Source organism: Equus asinus, chromosome 4, assembly GCF_041296235.1.
Source record: "Equus asinus isolate D_3611 breed Donkey chromosome 4, EquAss-T2T_v2, whole genome shotgun sequence".
NCBI classification, from domain to species: domain Eukaryota; kingdom Metazoa; phylum Chordata; class Mammalia; order Perissodactyla; family Equidae; genus Equus; species Equus asinus.
This window is the reverse complement of record NC_091793.1, coordinates 68,137,807-68,154,234: the sequence shown is the minus strand read 5'-3', so window position 1 is coordinate 68,154,234 and position 16,428 is coordinate 68,137,807. Positions and strand designations below refer to the sequence as shown.

At 44.5% G+C, this 16,428-nt stretch overlaps 1 protein-coding gene across 8 annotated transcripts in view; it reads left to right on the top strand.

The window, feature by feature from the left end:
• Window positions 1-16,428, top strand: part of LOC123285315 (cilia- and flagella-associated protein 221-like) — an 88,034-nt gene that overhangs the window by 55,508 nt on the left and 16,098 nt on the right. For all 8 annotated transcript variants that reach the window (XM_070507423.1, XM_070507420.1, XM_070507421.1 and 5 more), the window contains exons 15-19: window positions 2,343-2,448; window positions 4,373-4,503; window positions 6,505-6,585; window positions 7,235-7,342; window positions 7,431-7,565. In XM_070507423.1, the coding sequence (XP_070363524.1) occupies window positions 2,343-2,448; window positions 4,373-4,503; window positions 6,505-6,585; window positions 7,235-7,342; window positions 7,431-7,565 (561 nt within the window). The remainder of the gene's footprint in view (window positions 1-2,342; window positions 2,449-4,372; window positions 4,504-6,504; window positions 6,586-7,234; window positions 7,343-7,430; window positions 7,566-16,428) is intronic.

The following is a 16,428-nucleotide window of genomic DNA, read 5'->3' as shown; positions in this document are numbered from 1 at the left end:
TCCTGTCTCCAACATCCAGGCTTATGGCTTCCCCTTCACGGTGTCATCTCACTGCTGTGCCTTCTTCACCCTCACGCTGGTCTTCCACCCAGCACATTGCGAGCCTCCAGTGGCTTCCTGTGATCAAAAGAAAATGACCTCTTAGCCTTGAATGCCAATAAAGGGTGGAAGGTGAGCCGCTGGTCTGGCTGCACCCACACCCCCTCCAGCTGCCTCCTGTTCTCTAGGTTGTCTCAGTCCTTGTCTTCTTCCAAACACACCAGCTCATTCCCTGCTACAAACCTGTGTTTCTGCCCCTTGCCCATCAACTGAGATGCCATTCCATCTCCATCTGTCAGTGACTGTCCTTTGAGCCAGTGCAGTCTACCTTTCCTCCAAGAAACAGTCCTTGTAAGCTTCAGCACTTAGCGATCTCTGTGGTGCCTCTTGCATCGTATGCTGCCTGTAGATCTCTTGTCCTTGCCACTAGAGTGGCTCCCTCGGTGGGCAGAGCCGCCCCTCAAGCAGGGGAGAGCAGTGGTAAAGACTTGGACTCTGGAGCCAGACTGCCCGCCCTTAATTCTTGGTGCTACTTCTTAGGAGCTTTCTGATCTTGGACAAGTTACATAACCTTGGGCCTCTGTTTCCCCATCTGTAACTGAGGATGACAGTAAGACCTGTCTCACAGGGTTGTCCATGAGGATTAAATGTGTGAATACGTACAGGGGACTCCAAAGTTTATGGTACCAATGATCTTTCCAGCAGCGCTTTCAGCCGGGACTGCTGACGGTCCAGGCAGAGGCAGAGCTTGCTGCATCAATGACCTGCTCACCAACCTCCAAGGCCCCATGGAACCCGCATCCCTGCTGAAGCTCTGTCTTGGTGGGCTCTGTGTATATGCAGAACAGAGGTGCCGCAAGATGCTGACCGTGGGGAGAAATGTGGTGCAAAGAGGCAGCACGAAGCTGTGCTCTGAGAGAAGAGAGCACAGCTGCCAACAACGGGCAAACAGCAGCAAGATACTGGCCGGGCTGGCTTCCCACTAATGGGACCACCCTGGACATTCTGGAGCAAACCCTCCAGCTTGAAAAAAGTACCGTCCGCAGCTACATGCTTCGCTCTGAGTGATGGCTCAGTCTTGTGCTCACACTCCCCAGCAAGTACTGTCAGTTCGGTGTGCAAATATAGTCCCAGCCTGATGACTTCCAGCCATCTCCTCAGCTCAGCCACCCTCTCATCTCTCACCTGGACCACTGCAACAGATCTTCCTGCTTCCCGTCCTCACACAGCAGCCAGAGCAGTACCCCCAAAGCTTGAAGATGGTAATACCTCTCCCCTGGTGAAACCCTCCAAAGGCTTCACATTGCAGTTAGAATCAGACGCACAATTTTTATCAAGCCTACACGACCATATGGATTTCTTTCTGTCCCTTAAACCCATCTCCTTGGTTTCTGAATCAGGATCTTTGTATTTTGCTGGTTCCTCTGGCCAGAACTCTCTTCTCAAGATCATCGTCGTTGATCATCCTTCAAGTCTCAGATCAAAGCTCACCTCCTCCGAGCGGCCTTCCCTCATCATCCCTGCCAGTCCGACCCCCTTCAGCCCCTCAGTCATGCCCTCATGCATTTACTGTCTTTTATTTTCTTCATGGCGTTCACCATGTTTATTTGGTCAAGTGTCTGTTGCCATCCCACCCCCACCCATACACACACACACGGGAACATTGGCTCCCTCGGGCAGCACGTTGGTCTGCCTCCTGTATCTCCAGGATCTTGCACAGAACTGGCCACACAGTAGCCACTTGATAATATTTGTTGAACAAGAGAGACCTTTACAGGATGGAAAGGAGTGTTAATCATGACATGAAGGGTCCCCTCAGCCACAGCTCTGCGCACAGGGAGCGCTCACCTTCAGTAGCATCTGCTCGGAATGCAGAGCACAGTGGTGTACACTGAGCACTGCCCAAAGTCCAGAGCCCTGTTTCTACAGAATCGCCCCTTCAGTTTGTCCCTCAATTCTGCAGCTAACACAGCGGGAGCGTTACTATTCACATGTACCGAAAAGAAAGAACGTAGAACTAGTCATTCTTTCCACCCTGGAAATAGAGAAAACCAGAGCTCATAAATTGGGTGGGACAAGGCCAAAAGGCAACCTGGTCTTTTTTTGTATTCAGGCAGGTCAGTGTTACCCAGACCTTGACGTCCCCATGGCCTCAGCCTAGGACAGCGTGCCACTCTCCCTGTGAATTCTGACTTAGAGTGGTGGCCTCAGCCCTTAGTTGTGGTTGGGGAAAGTGAGTTAAATTGAATGCCAAAATGAGCATGTACCAATTAATAATTTGAGATCATTCTTTCTAATTCCAGATCATGGTTCATCAACGACTACTCAGTATGCTGAGTGCTCTTCATGACATGGACAAAGGGACCATCCTCAGAAGGCTCACTAAAGGACGACAGTCAATAGCACCAGGTAAAGTACAGCTGTGAAGAATCGCAACACCTTGACCAGTAAGTCCTCTGAGCATGAGGTTTCTTTATAATAAAGTTAGCTGTGTAGAAATAAAATATTTTCATGAGTCACATGCATTAGTTTTTTTTATGGGTACTGTAACAGATCACCCCAAACATAATGGCTTAAAACAACACGGATTTACTATCTTACAGTTCTGGAGGTCGGAAGTCTCAAGTCAAGGTGTCAGCAGGGGTGGTTCCTTCTGGAGGCTCCAGGGGAGAGTCTGTTCCTGGCCTTTTCCAGCTTCTGGAGGCCGCCTGCCTTCCTTGGCTTGTGGCCCCTTCCTCGCATCACTCTGACCTCTTGCTTCAGTCGTCACGTCTCCTTCTCTGACGCTGACCCTCCTGTCTCCCTCTTCTGTGGACCCTGTGATTACCCTGGGCCCACCTGGATTCCCTGGGACACTCTCCCCATCTCAAGACCGTTAACTTAATCACATCTGCAAAGTCCCTTTTACCATGTGAGGTGACGTAGTTACAGGTTCTGGGGAACAGAATGGGGACACCTTGGAGGGGCCATTATTCAACCCACCAGTGACAAATCAGACCTCCATGGCAGCTTTGGCTGAAATACCTGCCCAACTGGTAGTAGGCAGGGTCACCCGACCTGACCAAGTTGTAATCTCATTGAAGGGTGGCGGTGGTTCAACCTCCTGTTTTGTGCCCTCTGTTCTTTCTTGTCACCCAAGAGAATAAGATAGTCATCATTTATACTGTCGATTGGCTGCATCTTGTCTCAATCTAGCATTTGCACATAAAGTTTTTTATATTGTATGATCTTTGCTACTTAAAGAACTTCCCATCCTCTGATCCCCAGGGTGACCAGGGCTGTTAGACACCCACTCTCAGTAGATTCTGGGAGCCCAAAAGCCATGTCCCATATTCTCCATCGGTGGCTCATGTGCAGATGCACAGGCAGGCCCTGATCCTCTGGCACTCTTCCTCCCCTCCCGAGCCTGAGCCCCCGAGCCTGGCTCCGCTTCCCTGCCCCCAGGAGCAGCCCCTCTCCTCCTCTTCCTCTCCTTCAGGACCCAGAGGGGTACTTTGTTTTTCATAGCACTGTGTTGATTTTAATTTTTTTTTTTCACTTAGTCCATGCTGTTTATTAAGTCCATCATCAGAGGCAAGAAAAGACTTGCATTCATGCCAAGGGGGCGGGCTGAGCTCCACCATGTGGGGTGGGGGCTGGCGGGGGTGCTGGGAGCCCAGCAGAGCACAGGCAGTGGGCCGGCCCTTCAGTCCGGACACACCAGCAGGACCCCATCCCTCCTCCACGGGTAGTGCCCCAAACCAGGGCTGGGGAGCGAGACCAGACAGCCCCAAGGGAAGGAGGGGCCCGGGGGCCTCAGGCTCAGGCCCTCGGTCCCCAGCAGCACCCCCTCCCCTCTGCTTCCTCTCCTTTAAGATCCAGTGGGTATTTTGTTTTTCATAACATTTTATTGCATTTTAATTATTCTTTTTTCCCTCCTTTATTATTTCTGTCTCTGGTATTCAAGTTTCTAATAAAGAAACTCTTTTAAAAAAATGCTGTAACATTTACCTGTGAAGTATGTATGGATACCTGGAAAATGTCTTCAATATGATTCTTTAATTTAATCTTTTTCTTTGCTAACGGGGACAGGGAATATTCATCAGAGATACTTTCATTTGGAATTATTGTTTTTTAGAAGCAAAAGTAAAATAAAATTTTAAAAAATTGGAGTGGCTGTTGAGGTAAAGAACAAAAGAGAAAATAAAAATGGGTCTAATACATACATCCAACGATATTCTTTTGGAAATGCTGTGTGGCAAGTACCCACTAATTCAATAAGCAACCACAGACGGTGGTTTCACAGAGAAATGCCTTAAGAACGCCCCAAAAGTGCTGTTTGTTTCACCCGTAGACAAGAGTCCCTCCAGATTTCTGCCGCTGATCGGTCACGACGATTATTCCAGGCGGTTTTCGGTGTCGCCCAGGGAAGTCCTGCCCTTCGGCTTCCCGTCCCACAGTGCTCCTCAGGACTCCAACGAGTTGGTGGGTGCTGCGAGGCTGGGGGTGGGGCCCGGGCATGATCGGATGGTTGTGAGGCAGAGATAGTTGTTGGGCTCAGTCCCTTCACCTCCGCCTCAGAGGCTCCCAAGGGAGACCTGTGCCCAGGGAATTGTGACCAATGGGAAACCAGATATCAGCTACTGCCACCTGCCTGGCACCTGATACGCCTGTGCAGAGCTCCTGGGTAAACTGGGCTGGGTCCTTCCTGGCCTGGAACCCAGCAAGAGCCCTGAGCCCCGCCTGACTGCCTGGGAACCAGGCCTCACAGCAGACGGGCAGACAGAGAAACAAGACGGCCTGGCCTGGCCCCAGGAGACAGGCCCTGCTCAGCTGACGGAGAGGCCAGAGAAGGGCAGCCCCCAGGTCCATGACCTGACCTAGGAATGAGGGAACATGGCCCCAGAATCTCACAATCTAACCCATCAGACTCAGAATTCCTCCTCTCTCTCTCTCCCTCTCTCTCTCTCTCTCTGTGTCTCTCAGTGGCAAGAGGCGTGACAGTTCATCCCTCTTGCCCCATGGGGCACTAATGCATTATAAGAAAAGCAGTAGCTATCCTTACACTGCATTTTCCATGAGTCGGGCAGTGTCTTAATGCTTCAGTTGTATCAGTTGACTTCCTCTTCAGTAAATCTACGTGGTAAGATTATCATCTACAGATGAGGAGGAACCTGAGACATAAGGTCACATAGCCAGTAATAAAATGTTGCCCAAGTTCAGTAGTTAGCAATAAAAATTGTGTTTAAATTGATACTGAAAGTGCATATACAACATTATTCTTTTAGTTTCAAAAAATAAACTTGCCATTCGCATCCTATCGGGTGCGTTAAGCATTGCAGGTTAATCCTCTCAAGGGTTACAGAACTGACTTTAGAAATTCCATGTGTTTTTTGCATTAGATAATTAAACAACTTAAAAGATCAGAATATTTAGCTCCTAGGAAAAAATAAATCTGTGATTTTTAAGCAATAATAAATATCTGGCAGTCAATAATTAGCGGAGTGGACAGGATGGAGGGATGAAGAGAGAGCATCACTGTGCTGGGGGCCCAGCTCCTTGTTTTGGTATAGTTCAAAGCTTACACATTTCACTTGATATTTTAGTTAGTTCTGTAAAGACCTCTGTGTTGCTCAGGGTTGATGAAAAACAGAATTCTCAGCATTCTTGTCTATAAAGAATTTTTTAGTTCCATAAATACTATATTTCATCGATTCTAAGATCACTTTTTTCATATTTAGCATCTTTGAAATTGAGAGATGTCTTATAATTGATGGCATGTTAGCACTGTATCCTATTAATTTAATGATGGTGTCTTAGATTAGGTGAAATACCGTATTTATTGAGTGCCCATAAAATGTCAGGCGCTGGTCCAGGTGCTCCGGTGTCCAAGCAGATTAGCATGCAGGAGGGTCATTAGGTAGTGCTTTGGGATGGGACCTGTGGAGGGGACGTGGCGGGGGCAGGAGTACACAGAGCGACGCAGGGTGGCAATCCTGACAAAGGCCTCGCTGAACTCCTGAGGGGCTCCAAAGCTGGGACAGTGAGAGGACCTGGCCTTTACATCTTCGCTTCAACCTGTCACTGGAGGCGGGCTGCCCAGGACGGGCACGTGATGAGTGAGGCGGCTCCTTTCAGCCAAGGCAACTCCTGGGGAGGGCTGACCCCTGGGAGCTGTTCTACCAACGGGACTCCTAGCAGCTGGGGCACTAAATCCTTGAAGCCCGAAGGGGACTCTGGGCAGCATGTTGCAGTGTCCATAACTATAGAAAATAAAAAAGAAGAATCACGTTCACTAAGAGACGAGGAGGAGGGGTGGCCACGCTGCCTCCAGGCGCCACACATCAAGCAGCACCTGTGGTCGTGGGAAGGGGCACTTTGAGAGCAGAGCTGTTCATTTAATATTGGAAATGTATGAAAATAGAAGCATGGGCACTTTTGCTCAGTGTTGATTATGTGTCAATTTTTGGAATTCTCACATTTTAGGCTCCCGACGGCCTTGGCCCGGTCCCAATCAAATCTTCAGAAATTCCAATCAAGCAGAGTTATTCCTTCCTCAAGCTGCAGGTCAGAACTGTCATATGGTATTAGTTAATTGGGTTTCTTATAAAGTGAACAAAATATTCTTGATCTGAACTGCATTATTTGATTAGTTTTGTTCCATTACAGATCATACTGTGTGGAATATTGTGTGTATTTTTCTGCCGTTATTTTATGGTATGTGTGAGGTATAACAGATTCTTTTTTCCCAACGTGGCTTATGGAAACCAGGGTCTTTATTCTGTGATTATACCCTCTATTATGCATACATGAAGCTATCTGAACTTCACATCCTAGAAACTTTAAGAAAAACACAAGATAGTGAACAAAAGTTAGTCAGCCTATCTTGAGGTATGTGACCACTTTTGCTCTTGAGAATATAAACACTTTAAATGGACAAACTAGTGTTTGGTGTATGTCTGCAGTTAAACCATATGCTGTGGGAGGGTAATTGTGAAGGCTCGTGTGTGCTGGGACCCAGAACAGGGCTCAGGACTTGCACTAAAGTCCCTCCAGTGCTGGTCCAAAGTGGTAACTGCCACGATGTGATGGTTACAACATGGCGCTTATTTCCTTTTACTGTCAGGCAGCTCAGAAACGCTGTTAAGAAGTAGATCCCCCTAAACGGTGACGGGCTTTTAAGGACATGCAGTCAGCCGTCTCCTTTCGCCCTCAGGTTCCTGAGCTGTACAAAATCAAGGGGTATCAGCCATTCTGTGTCCAGAAGTCTTCCACAAGTTACAGACCTCAAAAGCTTGCTCGAGCCCTGAAGCAAGGAGCTGAGGTAACAGCCCCGCCTTCTAGACTCATGCTCACCTTTCCCCTCTTGTCCTGGCATCAAAACTAACACGCCGCTCTCGGTCCCTGCGCAGGATGAAGCCACCACCATCATAGCCCTGCCGAACCAGGAGGCCGCACCTCAGCTGGCCGGCAAGACCTCGGTCCTGAGCATGAAACCCCCAGAGGCCTTAGCCAGCTCTCCAGACTACGACCCGCTTTATATTTTTGTAAGTGACAATCGGCAGAGGGCTTGTGTTCCACGTTTCTTGACTTCAGCAGTTACTTTGTAAGAAAACAGAAGCATTAATTGGGAATACTTTTCTCTCTTTGGAATTTCAAATGTTAAACAATATGTCACCCCTTTGAAATTACTTGCCAGCACTTATTATTTGGAGAATATCAGTGTTTCTATCTTTTAAAAATGCCAGCATTTATTTTTATTACAGTAGCTTTATGATCTTTCTAATTATGTATAATATTTAAGTATATGTAATGAATATGAATATCTATGAATATATGTGTGTACACACACACACACACACACACACACACACAGAAAGTTTTAAAAAAAGTAGAAAGGGAAAAGAAAACACAACAGAAAAAGAAACTAAAATCACCCGAACTCCGTTCCCCGCAGCTTTGCCGATTCCTCAGTCCATCCCTGGGTGGCATGTCCCTTCCACGTTTGCCCCTCTGCCGCCCACTTTCCTCTGTTCTGGTTCGTTCCTGCTCCTGCGCTTGGCTAGCCTCGCTGAAGCACACCCTGGCCAGGCCCCCGTCCTGCTCAGCGCTCCTCACTGACTCTCCATTTCCTACAGATTAAGTCCCAGCTCCTGACTGCGAGGCCAGCAATAAGCACCACGTTCTCCCTGCGCCCCGGCCACACTCTGTGCGCTCCCCTCCCGGCACCCTGCCTTCCCTTACGCTGACCTGCCCTCATGGATCCCCTTGTCTACCCTTCTATTTCCACCTACTCAAATCCTAAATGACTGCAAGCCAGACTGGACCTCTGATGAGGTTCTATTAATAATGGAGTCATCGGTGAAATGCCACAGTTGCCCAAGTAATGGTCTGTTTTTGTTTTGTTTTGTTTCCTTTTTTTTTTTTTTTTGAGGAAGATTAGCCCTGAGCTAACATCCACTGCCAGTACTCCTCTTTTTGCTGAGGAAGGTGGGCCCTGAGCTAACATCCATGCCCATCTTCCTCTATTTTATATGTGGGACCCCTGCCACAGCATGGCTTGACAAGCAGTGCATAGGCCCACACCCAGGATCCGAACCAGTGAACCCCAGGCCTCCGAAGCAGAGCATGCGAACTTAACTGCTGCACCACCAGGCCGGCCCCGGTCTGCTTTTCTAAGGGCAAACACACGCATGCACACAGAATTAAGGACCTTAGATGCTACTGGAGAAAGTCTCCATTGTGAGGCTCTCCAGATGAGAATCTGGATCTCTAAGGCGGGCAGAGATGCTGCTAGTCACACCCAGGGGGGCTCAGCCAGTTCGCGAAGAGCTGGGACAGACACCTGCCTGTTTCCTGGCTGTTGGCCTGGGGCTCTTCCTCTGCCCTCTGCTGCTTTCCTACAGACAGCTGTGCTGTGTGCATCTTGGCCGCGAGGGGGCATTTTCTCTTAGTCTCATGGCATTTTCTCATAGGCTCATTGGTTGAGAGGAGTGTTCCCAGAGACAGAGAATTTTAGAGCCAGGACCACCTCACAGGACATTTAACTCAGTGATTTTCAAATTTCATTTAGCACCAGAACCCTCTCATCAGCCGAAATTTTACATAGGCAATACATAAAATAAAGTCCTAGTTGCTCTCTCCACCCCTCCACTTCCCTCAGGGTGTCCCCTGAGGAGGACGACCCTGCCAAACCCAAGGTTCCCCACAGCAAGATTTGAGAACCACTCTCCAGTCTCCTGTCCCCCAGACCCACCCACTCTCACTCCCTCACCATTTTAAACGTGAGAAAACTGGTGTGGAGAAGTTAAGGGAATGTTCCATAGTCACGCTCATACTTCCTTGGAAAATATCAGTAGTTATTAATTCATTAATTCCACAAATACTCAGGGCGCACCTGCTCTGTATAGGACAGGAACCTAAGATCAGGGGCAGTTCATCGAAGGGACACAACAATCCTAAACGCTTACCCATCTAACACTGGAGCCTCAAAGTACCTGAAACAAAAACGGATCGAACTTCAAAGGAAAAATAGACAACTCCACAGTTATAGTTGGTGATTTCAACACCCCTCTCTCAATAATTGGTAGAAGTAAACAGAAAATCAGTAAGGACATAACGGACAAATACCACTCTGGATCGACTTGACCTGCAAGACTGACGCTGCAAGAATGCACTACCCTCAAACAGCAGACTACAGATTCTCTGCAGATGTGTGCAGAAGGTTTGCCAAGATAGACCAAATTTTGGTTCCTAAAACAAGGCTCAATAAAATTGAAAAGATTCAAATCATATAAAGTATTTTTTCTGACTTTGATGGAATTAAATCAGAAATGGATAGCATAAAACTATCTAGAAAATCCCCCCAAAATTTGGAAGCTAAATTATATACTTTAAGATAGCCTACAGGGGCAAGCCCCGCAGCCTAGTGGTTGAGTTCAGTGTGCTCTGCTTCAGTAGCCCAGTTTCATGGGTTTGGATCCAGGGCACGGACCTGTATCACTCATCAGCCATCCTTTGGTGGCGAACCACATACAAAATAGAGGAAGACTGGCCCAAATGTCAGCTCAGGGCTAATCTTCCTCAAGTGAAAAAAAGCCCATAGTCCACAGAAGAAATCAAAACAGAAATTAGAAGGTATTTTTAACTGAGCGAAAATGAAAGCACAACACAAAAATTTTGGGGGGAATTAAGACATTAGAGGATAGGTCTCACATTAGCGCCCTCACTAACCCTTTAAGAAACTCAGAAAAAGGAGCAGATGAAACCCAAATTAAGCAGAGAAGAGAAATAGTAACAATCATACTGAAAATCAATAAAGTTGAAAACAGAAAAACAATAGAGAAAAACTGGTTCTTTGAATATCGATAAAAGGGATAAACCTAAATGATCAGGAAAAAAAGGTGAAAGACATAAATTACCAATATCAGGAATGAGAGAGGTGACATCCTTACATATTCTACAGATATTAAAAAGGTAATAAATTGGTACTATGAAAAATTTTATGCCAATAAGTTCAACAACTTAAGTTAAATGGCCAAATTCCTTAAAAGGTACAAACTATTAAATCTTAGTCAAAAAGAGATAGATAACTCTACTAGTTCTATCTCTATTAAAGAATTTGAATTGGTGGTTAAAAACCTTCCCACAAAGAGAACTCCAGACCCAGATGCCTTCACTGAAGAATTCTCTCAAACATGTAGTACAAAATCCATGAAAATAATAATACCAAATCCATAAGAAATCTTCCATAAAATGGAAGAGGAGGGATTACTTTCCAACTCATTCTAGAAGCCAGTCTTACTCCGAAACCAAAGCCAGACAGAGACATTACAGGAAAAGAAAAGGATAGACCAATATCCTTCATGAACATAGATGCAAAAAAAAAAAAAAAAAAATCAAAATTTTAACAAATCAAATTCATCATAATATAAAAGGGGTAATGTATCATGAGCAAATAGGGGCTTATGCCAGGAATACAAGATTGATTTAACATTCCAAACTCAAGGTAATTCACCATATTAACAGACTAAAAAAGAAAAACAGGGGCCAGCCCCTGGCTGAGTGGTTAAGTTTGCGCGCTCTGCTTCGGCAGCCCAAGGTTTCACCAGTTCGGATCCTGGGCGCAGACATGGCACCACTCATCAGGCCACGTTGAGGCGGCGTTCCACATGCCACAACTAGAAGGACCCACAACTAAAATTATACAACTATCTACTGGGGGGATTTGGGGAGAAAAAGCAAAAAAGAAAAAAAAAAAGATTGGCACGTTGTTAGCTCAGGTGCCAATCTTTAAATTAAAAAAAAAAAAAAGTAAATCTTTAAAAAAAACAATATGATCATCTCGACAAATGCAGAAAAATTATCTGACAGCATTCCTGATAAGTACTCTCAGCAAGTAAGGGACAGAAGGGAACTTTCTCAACCTGATAAAGGGCATCTGTTACAAACCTGGAGCTGACATCATACTGAATGGTAAATGACTGAATGCTTCTCCTGTAAGGTCAGGAATAAAACAAAGATGTCTACTCTTACAAATTCTATTCAAGATTGTAACTATCGCCATTGCAACAAGGCAAGAAAAAGAAAGAAAAGGCATCACATTTGAAAGGAAAAAGTAAACCTGTCTTTATTCACAATCAAAATTGTTATCTATGTAGAAGATACAATGAATCTACCCAAAAATCTACTAAAACTAATAAGTGAATTTACCAAGATTGCAGGAAACAGGATCAATATACAAAAATCAGTCATATTTCTAAATACTAGCAACAATCAAAAATTGAAATTTTAAAAAGCCATCTCACTTAACAATTGCATCAAAAAATATGAAACAGGGATAAATCTGACAAAAATATATGACTGATACACAGAAAATTATAAAACATTGCTGAGAGAAATCAAAGACCTAAATAAATGGAGAAATATACCATGTGGGTGGATCGGGAGATTTAACATTGTTAAGATGCCAGTTCTCTCCAAACTAATCTAAAAATTCAACACAATCCCAATCAAACACTAGCAGGCTTTTCTGGTAGAAATGGACAGACTTATTCAAAAAGTTATATGGAATGCAAATATATCCAAAACAACTTTGAAGAATAAAGTCAAAGGACTTACACTACCTAACTTCAAAGCTTATTTGAAAGCTATAGTGCTCCAGACAGTATGGTATTGGCATAAAAAGAGACAAACAGATCAGTGAAACAGAATAAGGAATCCAGAAATATATGCATTCATACATATATGGTCAACTGATATTTGACAAAGGTCAAAGACAATTCATTGGGGAAAAGACAGTCTTTTCAACAAATAGTGCTGGAACATTTGGATATCCATTTACCAAAAATAAAAATAACTAGAAATAAAAGAACTTCAATCTGTACCTCATGCCATTTACAAAAATTAACACAAAATGGATCATAGACCTAAATATAAAACCTAAACTGGAAAACACATAGGAGAATGTCTTTGTGACGTTGGGTAAGACAAAGATTTCTTAGATACAACATCAAAGCCACAATCCATAAGTGAAAAAAAATGGATTAATTGGACTTTGTCCAAATTAAGAATTTCTGCTTTTCTAAAGACATTGTTAAGAAAATGAAAAGATAAATCACAGACTTGGATAAAATATTTGAAAATCATGTATCTGATAAAAGACTTGTACCTAAAATGTATAAAGAACACTCAAAACTCAATAGTAAGAAAACAAACAACCCAATTTTAAAATGGGCAAAAGATTTGAACAGACATCTCATCAAAGGATGACAAATACAACATGAAAAGATGCTCAAAATAATGCATCAGTAGCAAAATGTAAATTAAAACCATAATAGGATACCTCTGTCAGAATATCTAAAATTAAAAAGACTGCTGGTGAGAATGTAAAGTGGTACAATTACTTTAGAAAAAAGTTTGACAGTTTCTTACAAACTAAAAAGTTAGTAGTAAACATAGACCTACCATATGATCCAGCCATTCTGCCCCTAGGTATTTACCCAAGATAAATGGAAGCGTAAGACTTGTGCAGGAATATTCACAGCAGCTTCATATGTTCCCCAAACTGGAAAGAAGTGTCCATCAAGAGGTTGACAGACAAACTGTGGTATTACCATACAATGGAATATTCTTCAGTAACAGAAAGGAGTGAACTCTTGATACATATAATAACATGGATGATTCTCAGAATAGTTATGCTGGGTAAAGAAATCAGACCAAAAAATATACATACTATGTGATTCCATTTATTGAAAAGTCTAGAACATCTAAAGTAACCTGTACAGATGGAAAGCAGATTATGTCCACCTGGGGCTTGGGTGGGTGGATGGTATGAAGAGCTGGCGGGATTACCAAGGGGCAAGAGGAAACTTTGGGGAGTGATGAAGATGTTCATTATTTTTATGGCAGTAATGGTTTTGCAGATGTAACATATGTCAAACATACCAAATTATATACTTTTAATATGTCCAATTTATTGTATATCAATTATATCTCAATATAGCTATAAAAGAAAGAATTTGAAACCCTAAGAAAAGAAACAAAAGTAAAAGGAAAGATATCCCCGTTACAACTGGTAAAGTGTTATAGTGAAGTCTTGGATGATATCTGCACATTAAGCTCAGAGGAGAGAGGGTGAAGGGCTCTGGGAAAGAGGTGTCAAGGGAAGGGTGTGCTCCACGCATGAACAGTGCAGTGGGAAGGATGGAGACACCCGAGGATCTTATAAAGGCACGCCATTCAAGCAAAAAAAGGCCATTATAAATTCCACGAGGAAAAATCAACTAAAAATCAGTCTGTGTTCCAAATAGAAAAACAAATTAAAATTTGGCATGCTTTTTAAGAGTTGGAAAATTTTTAAATATAGAACCCATTTTGGGGTTCTTGATACTAGAACTCTCCTCTCTCAGTGACCCACAGACCATGATATTGAATCTTCACAAAAAAACTACAGTACGAGCCTTTTCTTTGCCTGGCAGAGAAACATATCTATACCATTAAGACAAAATAAATGCCATTTACTAGTTCTCAGCTTTTAGAGACAGCTTATGAACAAAGCATGAAGGTCTTGGTGTGGTTCCAGAATGTAAGTGTTAACCATCTCAATAATATAAAAGTAAATTGTAGAAGAGAGGAGGAAAGGTACTAGAAAGTGTAGGAATGCTAATGCTTTCATTTTACCTGAGGAGGAGTTGAAATACTCAACTAAAGACGAGGAAACAAGAAATAGGAGTATAAATGCATCATTTCAGGACAAAGATAACCAAAAGCAGGACTAAAAATTATGATGTAATTTTCAAAATTGGGAGGAAGACGTTTGGAAGGAGCAGTTGTTTACAGGAGCAAAATCCTTATCTTGCTTAGTAAAGCGTCAACTGGCATTATCTGAGGTTGACAATTGAGAGATGGAAAAATAAGCATAATGTTTAGAGTTAGAATAGTCACCATCACAGACACAAAACCCAGAAATAATGGGAAAAAACAGCCTCTGGGTGGGCCTGGGGATAGGAAGGGCCTGCAGGAGCCTTGTTGCTTTTCGTCACTAATCCTTCCAGCGGGTGAGTTGCTACTGTATGCATGCATTAGTTTGAGGAAAATTCAAATAAAAATAATCATGGGGTGACCACTCAGACCACTTACTCTGGTAGCGATGGCCACCCAGGGGGTTCTGAAGTATGACAACTCTTTGAGACACTGATATTACCATTTCCAAAAAGATGTCACTCATTACACTTGGCCCAAGGCAGATCAAGACAGTTGGCCACAGAGCAATGTCACCCAGCCTCCATCAAGCAGTGTAGGAGGCACTCCTGGAGGCCACAGGCTCGTTCCCTTCCTTGGTGTGGTGCACCTTGCCCCATCACCACCCCCATAGGGCATGGCCAGCCCCCTCCCCTCACGCTGCCTCCCAGTCACACCATGACTAGGCCCAGCTGGGGTCTCTGTCACTCCTGCCCCAGTTCCCTCTGGGATCCCTTCCCAGATGCTGTGCTGATTGGCCTTTTGTCACCACAAGGATGACTCTTGGTGATGGCGGTCAGCAGTTTTCAGATTCCTACACTCCAGTTGCTCCCTTTACCCAGGAAGTGGAGCCAGGTTCCTTTTTCCCTTCTTCAGTCCTGCCTGTCTTCCCACTTCCTGGCTGGGGGCCTAGGCTCTCCTCGCTCTACTTCTGGATGTGTTGTGACTACGACAGAGGATCTGGTGGGCCTGGTGGGGCAGAGGTGGTGCTCGCTCTGCTTCTGTCCTTTGGTTCTCCTTCCATAAGAGCTTACTTAAGGGGACACGCACGGGAACAGGAGCTGTCCCCACTTCCCCCCCACCACCCTCCTTGCTGTCCTTCCTCTCCACCCACCTGCCTCGGTATCCTCAGGCCTCCCCTGCTTTGGCTCACCTGGGGCCCACCTTTCACCTTGCTCCCTTCCAACCCTCTAGCCCCTGTCTGGGTAAAGGGTCTTCTGTCGAGCTTCAGGGGGTGGAACCCAATGTTTACATTCTCTCCGTCTCTGTTCCCACCCCATGCAGCGCTTGAGGAGCAGCAAAGAATCTGCTGTTGTAAAAAAAAAAAAAATATATATATATATATATACATATATACACACATATATGTACCCTTACCTTCCCTCACCTGCAGGTGCTCATCAAGGTGTCTGTTTCTTTCTGCATGACTGTGGGCACTGCAGACCCCCTCAGTGGCCATCGTTGCCTCTCTGCCCTTCTCCTTGCTCTATATCCATGAGTTCAGGCAAGAGCCCTCCCCTGTCTTTCTCCCAGGCCCTAACTCAGTCAGCCTCTCTGCTCTCAGAGCTCACGGTCTCCCCAGCCTTCCTGACTGGAGCACACGGAATACCTACACCACACCTGGGCTCTCCCAGCTCTTGCGCCTGGGTGCTGTAATGCTCCTTGGTCAAGCTGCATTTCCTTTAAATTGCAGGGAACATTTGTTTCTTGGCAGTGAGACTGGGTTTCCATAAGCCGTGTGGAGTTTTATTGTTTTTTAAAAAAGTTTTTTAAAAACATACAAACAAAAAGAACAAAATTTCTACTTAATGGTTCTTAAGCATCTGAAATTAAACAACTGAGGGCAAAAGCTATGTTGTCGTTTGGAACAAGAATAGGGTTTTTGTCGGACAAGCCCAGGAAGGAACATTAAAAGGTCCTATATTTTCGTATTTTCATATAATTGCCCTGTGCCTCCATCACCTCTGCTGGAAAATTAGTGAAAAACAGGCTCTCCCTTAACATCAGATCCGACATCCAAATGGAGCCTTCCTGAAGGAAAAACATGATCAAAACAATGTGAAATGTTGACGTTTCCTGAGATATACAACGTCACCCTCTTGTCCTCCATTTAGTTTTTAAGAAGCTATTTTTGTTTTCAAAACCAGAAGCTTATTTGATTTTTAAAAC